We start from the raw sequence: 6,638 nt of genomic DNA on the forward strand, positions 1-6,638 counted from the left end.
GTGCCGCGAACGAGCACATATAGGCGATCGGCGGGCTATGGACCCGCTGATCGCCTATATGTGAAACACCCGGTAACGGGTGTGTGCATTTAGCGGGTCTTTTCTGCCCGTGCGTGCCCGCTAGGGGGCGCGCGCGAGCAGAAAAAAATTGCCGTCTGGAGACGGCAACCCGCAGATGCTGCAGTGCCGTCCGTCCGTTTTTTTACTACGGGCGGACGGCAAGAGGTTAAAGTGTATGTCATGCCAAAACTTTTTTAAATTAGGGAAGGGTTAGAACCCCTATTAGGTTTTAAATGCCATGAGTCCATTACAGAGATTTCCTCTAGCTATTTCTTCCGGGGACAATGATTTTAGCAGACAGGAAGAAAGGGAAAATATGCAACGAGGACACAGACAAATAAAAATGTGACAGGGATCTTACCTTCCCCTACTCTATTCCCGTCTCTGTTGGACAGTTCTCCTAACTTTCTATCAGGTAAAACGTTGTCAGCAAGACAGAAAGTTAGCAGAAATCTCTCTAATGGAGTTCCAAATAGCATTAAGAACCTGACAGAGGTTCTAACATTCTCCCAATTTGGCTTTACATATACAGTACTATGATTCCACATACCTGTTCTTCAACTTTAACATCTGCTTTTATTGTGCTGGTGGTGTCTCCGGGCTTGGCTGCTTGTGCACTTTCAGCACTAACTGATCTGGGTTGTGGTGCTGTGGTAGCCACAGGAATGACATGCGCAGCAGGAGCAGAGGTTGCTTTTCTCTTATTCATATCTACAGAATGAGACGGCGCTATAGGCAGCTCTCGCAAGTTGCTGTTTCTTGCATGTGCTACTTGTTGACTGTGAGCCTTCATCATGTGTTGCAATGGTGTACTCTGAAAGAAAAGAACATATATATTTCAAATGTCCCTTTTTTTTTTTTTTTTACATCAGACATATTTTGTGAGTTATGGATATAAGTAATCATTGTTACTCACATGGATTTCAAAAAGCATACAAACAATATATTGCAATATATTTGGCTGGCCTCATACCTGTCTTTGTTTTAAAGCAGGGTGTCGAGGTCCTGGCATTCTGTGTGATGGGTTCTGTGAATGAGCTCTAAATGGAGCAGTCTGTGGCATGGGCATTGGAGGCTTTTGTTGTCCTCCCTGCTGATGATGCTGATGCAAAGTCTGAAGGGGAGGCTGCATGGGTCTCTGTAAAAAGATTAATAGAGATGACACTTACTAGAATGCAAAAAGCCAATTCAGCTGTAACTAGTCAAATCCCATTCTAAAAATGTTAATTACCTGGCTATCATTAGACAATAACTTGGCACAAGTATACAGAGGGCAGGCAGGGTTCCTGACTTCGCTGAAGACATTACAAAGAAGGGAAGTGGTTCTAAGTCTGCACTCGAGTTCTTAACCTCTTCACGACCCATGACAGGATAGTTCCATCATGGGTCCTTAAGGGGTTAAACAGACTAAAAGCCGCTCAGATTTGTAGAGCTGGTGGCCGGTTTTACAATAGAAGAGATTCTGGCGGCGCAGATGCCGCCAGATCACTTCTACAATCCGGTAAAGTGGCCGCACCCCCCGCCCGACACCCCTCTTACGGGCCTAGGACTGGCACCTTGGATGTCGGCAGGAAGCTGGGGAGGAGAGAGGACGTCTGTTCACCGATCTCCCCGTTTTATGGGACCGGGAGCGATGTGTATTGCATTACTTCCGGTCCCATAGCTGTCATTGCTGGGCTACTGAAACCCAGCAATAAGCTATTGAAGTGTGATTTGCACTTCACTAGCTTATTTAGAGCGTAAAGACAATACTAAGGGTCTTTTGGAGGCTTTTAAAGCGTAGTCTGTGGACCTTTTGGGGTATTGAATTCTGTTGCAGTTTCACGGACACACAATTTTTAACTTGGGCATGTTGGGTATCTTTTTACTCGTTGTAACCTCATCTTTTATATTTTACCAAAAAAAAAAAAGGTTTTATATAGTGTTTTGGGGCACTAAATTTAACTTAAGTGCATTTTTCACAACATTTTTGGCTTTGATAATAAGTAGCGCTAATGTCGTGCAACATAAAAATTTGCAACTACCAACATTTTATTCTACATGGTCTTGGCTTTCAGAAAATATATAATGTTTGGGGGTTTGAAGTAATTTTCAGGCTTAAAATGTGGATTATAACATGTAAACAAAAAAAAAGGGGCCTTGGTCCTTAAGGGATTAAAGAGAAACTGAAACTTTGCCCATTCAGGGAAAAGAGACAGTTTACATAAACAAGCCCCCAGCTCACTAATAGCTCTGCAACAATGACCTGTCAATTCTTCTTTTGCAGGCACTTCAAAGTACCCAGTACTTCCAAGCTATGGAGGAGAATGTGACCCCCTTTCATGATGCAATCCTTTTGCCTAGCAGCCAAAAACTAGACCTGAACACTGTCCCATGACACGGTATCAGTCATTATCAGGTATTGTGGTGGTGACTTCAACAGAGAAAGAGGCAGCGTTGGACTGAGTAAATCCCATTTGACCCAGTTTCTTGGCCTATAAATATTAGACATTACTAATAATATGAACAAACCTGCATATTCGACTGATTGTGAGGCATGAAGGGTTGTCCAGGACCTGGTGAAAATTGTTGCCTTGGTGGAGGAAAATGTCTTATATTTGTAGATTGTTGACTGAATGGTGGAATTCCCATTGGCCCTGGAGGTGGCAGGTTAATTCGAACGGGTCGCTCTCTTGTAAATCCGGGGTTATTAAATCCTTGTTGGGGTCCAGGGACAGGCTGCGGAAAGTTTGATTGTGGACCAGTTCCTGGCTGGTTAAATCCTGGCTGAGGTCCAGGATTTTGCTGGTTAAAACCAGGCTGGTTCATTCCTGGTGGGTTAAATGGCACCTGAGGGGCAGACTGGTTGAACCCAGGAGGGGGGCCCGATTGGTTAAAATTTGGTTGAAAACCTGGTTGACCGGGTGGGTTAAAACCAGACTGCGGACCTGGGGGGTTAAAGTTGGGCTGAGGACCCGATTGACTGAAGCCTGGCTGTGGTCCAGGCTGATTGAATCGAGGCTGAGTAAAACCTGCTTGGGGCCCAGGGGGATTAAAGCCTGCTTGTTGACCAGGTCCAGGAGGATTAAAGTTAGACTGGGGCTGACTGAATCTCTGCTGTGGGCCTGGCTGGTTGAAGCCCTGTCCAGGTGGACTGAATGGTGGTGGGTTCTGATTGGGGCCAGGGAGGTTACTGTTAAGAAGTGGAGGTGGAGGCATTGAAGGAGGAGGATTTCTTTGATCAAACATATGATGGTTAGGAAACCGTGGCTCTGCAAGTAATCAAAAACATGGTTGTAAATTCCCTGACAAATACAAAATTAACTAAAAAGATAAGAAATAAAATTTCAAAGTGTATATACAAAAACACAACAGTGTAAAACACATGCACAACACTGAAACAAGAAGATAATACAATTCCATATTTAAATTACCTAATTCAAACCATTACACAGATAATTGACAAGTAGTTCTATCTACTGGTCCCTCTCAAATAAAACTTGCAATATAAAAAGGTAAAGATCAACTGTATCCAAAACTTATTTTAGTTTTAAGTGGGTGCTGTCATACTGAACATCAGGGATCTTAAAGAACTGCATATTTAAAATCTGCTGTCATACAAGGAGCTAAATACAAAAAGATGTATAGGCCACTTCCTTTATACCTCTCTCATTTACAATTTTATTGCGCACCAATAGCATAGCTATCATGATACTTCCGAAGCTCTGACACTAGACCTTTGGGTCTCTTATACAGCAGTTGTCTCATGGTTTGCCCACCCCTCCTCTTGCCCAATCACAGAAATGCTGTGTTTTCTGTGAACCCTTTCACAAAATCCTAAATGAATAGGGAGGGGTGGGCAGTGCGGCTGCTGTGTAGGAGAGTTGGATCTCTCCTTAAAGAGTACTGGTGTATAGCAAAAGCTATAATATCAGTGTTCAGTAAAAGTGTAAATAAAAGAGCTCCAGGAAGTGACAACTCCTTGTATGCCAGCAGACTTTTTTTTTCCAGGAGTTCTTTAAATCTCAAGGCCTCCAGTGAAAAGACACTCCAACCAAAATTCTTATCTGCTTCAGCAATTGCAAAGTGTATTGCCCTGTAATTTCACCTCATTTGAACAATTCAAAGTGACACAAGAGGGCTAACGTTTGACCCCTATTTGTAACCACTTAACCAACTGATGCACCTCCACATTTCAATATCCCAGAATACAACTATGCACAAACTTTATTAGGGCATTAGCTAAGTACAAAAAATAGGATTTTGGTACTCACCGTAAAATCCTTTTCTCTCCGTTCATTGAAGGACACAGGGAACAGATCGGAGATCATGTACTGTAAGTACAGTACCTCTAATGATGTGTGCCCGACGAGTGACTGCTACTTCTTTCTTGAAGTGTTACTTACATGCAAGCCCTTGCAGTGTCGTTACTGCCGAAATTTCGGCAGTGACAGTCCAGGGCTGGAGCAAAGCGGATGACTGGCTCTGCAGCTCCTCCATTCAGAAAACATCTTATATTCTTTTGAAAGAATACAATGAATTCCATGACTGGAAATGTGGAGATTGTGATGCCCCTTGTCCAATCAAAGAATGCCTTGCATGGTTTGAAAAGAATACAAGACAGTTTCCAAAAGGAGGAGCTGTACAGTGAGCGGCCTGCTGCAATCGTTGTGCTCCAGCTCCAACTGTCAATTTCACTGCTGGAACTTTAGCACTAACATCATTGGCAGGGATCTACTAGCTCCACTGTTAAACAACTCCTTCGTGGGCTAAAATGGGCGTGCCCCCAACCACAAAAACTACCCTGCTGCAGATCCACGGCTGCCCCTTCAATGGTCAACCACCAACAGAAAGGAATAAATTACCCTGTGGCCACTGCTCCCTAGTGAAGGTTGCTGCTATTCCTCCTCAGCATCAGTAGTATACTGCTTCTAAAGCCAGAGGCAAAACACCATAGACGTCTGTGATTGTACCATCAGCTCCGCTGTCACAGAAAAAATTACCCTTCTACTGCAAGTGCCTTATAAGCCATGCAGCTCACGACCCAAAAAGGCCAAAAAAACGCTTTGTTTCAGAGCATTCAGTCCTAACGGGAAGCGCTCCATGCCAGCACACTCATAAGAGAAGCTCAAAGAAGGTGCCTTAACAAGTGGCGCTAAATAACTAAAAAAGCTGACCAATAATTGGAGTCCCTGGGAATGGTCTTTATTCGGCCTGACCACATAATATAAAAAATCTTAACAGTAATGGCTGCTCCTCAGACCTTCTCCACATTTGTAGCCTGTGCTCAGGTTGTCAAGTATGCTACCCACTTGTCCAGGACCTTCTTTATTTCTCACTCTTTAGCTCCTGAGATCCTAATGCCATCTAATAGCCTTTTATTTTGGGCAGCGGCATCTTCTCCAGGTTTTATCTAAGGTAATCGATTCATAACACAAAGCCCCTGAGTGAACATACCCTTCTGGAAGCAAGTCCATGTGTAATTCACTCAATTCCAGAAAAAGACAGACTAGTTGGGTAATTTTTAATCAAAGGCTGCTGAAAAGAAGGCATTAGCCAGGTAAACTGGGTGCCTACTCATTGGCAGTACTTGGTATTTCTTCAGACCGTCACCATGCACTGCAGATGACAAAAGGGGATACTACATAGCCGACTGCACAGTAATGAACTGTCATCCTGCAACTTCCATCTCCCTTGCCGATTGGACTGCTTAAAAGACTGGTCACAGGTCTAAACAGTTGAAGTAATGACCTTAGTATCCCTTTAGGTACTCCAGTTATAAAGTACAGCTGTAGACAAACTGGTGTCTTTGAAAGCGGAATTATTAAGGGTTAGTGAAGAGACAGGTCACCAGCACTCAAATGATTTAAATAGATATGTCCTTTTTAATGGACAATTATGTCACAATAATCAACAAAGCCGACTTCTCGGGGCCGCGCAAGGTCCCTTCTTCAAGGCAGAAAGATGTGACACCTTCATCAACTGAAACTTGTTAAGGGTTAGTTCACACCAAAAACTGCATCACAACTGCGTGTGTCTGCGCAGTTGCATTACGATCCGTTTTGACGCCTTTTTGATTTGTTTTTCCCCCTGCATGTCACTGGATGATGCCACAATCAATTGTTTTTTTTATGCGTTCCGTTTCAGTGCGTTTGCACTGCGCTTCATGCAGTTAGATGCAGGTAAAAATAGGACAAGCAGTACTTTTTCTGACTGCATCTGAACGGACTGCAATGGTGTGAATTAAGCACAAGAAAATCCATAGGAAAGCACTGTGATGTATTTTGACCGCAGCAGTCAAAATAAACGGGCTGCATCACAACTGCATATGGTGTGAACTGGCCCTAAAGGAGATCCCTTTGCTTTTACTACCAGCAAATGCTAAAAGGCAGACATTTACAATGATTACATGCTTTCTTCAAGAGAAAGTATCCTTCTGGGTATACACAGTTTGTCCCCTCAAAATATCCATTCCTAAAATATTGTAGACAAAAATCAGTAGGCCTTGTCCAAACTGTTTAACCACTTCCCGTCCAGCGGCCGTAGCTAAACAGCCGGACGGGAGCCTTGCAGATGAGGAGGGGGGCGTTTTAAGACGA

General features: G+C 43.5%; 1 protein-coding gene across 1 annotated transcript in view; it reads right to left on the reverse strand.

The window, feature by feature from the left end:
• RBM33 (RNA binding motif protein 33) overlaps positions 1-6,638 on the reverse strand; it is a 95,918-nt gene that overhangs the window by 42,636 nt on the left and 46,644 nt on the right. The window contains exons 12-14 of the mRNA XM_018554002.1: positions 2,572-3,311; positions 1,034-1,198; positions 611-874 (exon numbers count right to left, since the gene is read on the reverse strand). Coding sequence (XP_018409504.1) covers positions 611-874; positions 1,034-1,198; positions 2,572-3,311 — 1,169 coding nt within the window. The remainder of the gene's footprint in view (positions 1-610; positions 875-1,033; positions 1,199-2,571; positions 3,312-6,638) is intronic.

This window comes from Nanorana parkeri, unplaced genomic scaffold (genome assembly GCF_000935625.1).
Source record: "Nanorana parkeri isolate BGI_ZX_2015 unplaced genomic scaffold, ASM93562v1 scaffold137, whole genome shotgun sequence".
Taxonomy (NCBI): domain Eukaryota; kingdom Metazoa; phylum Chordata; class Amphibia; order Anura; family Dicroglossidae; genus Nanorana; species Nanorana parkeri.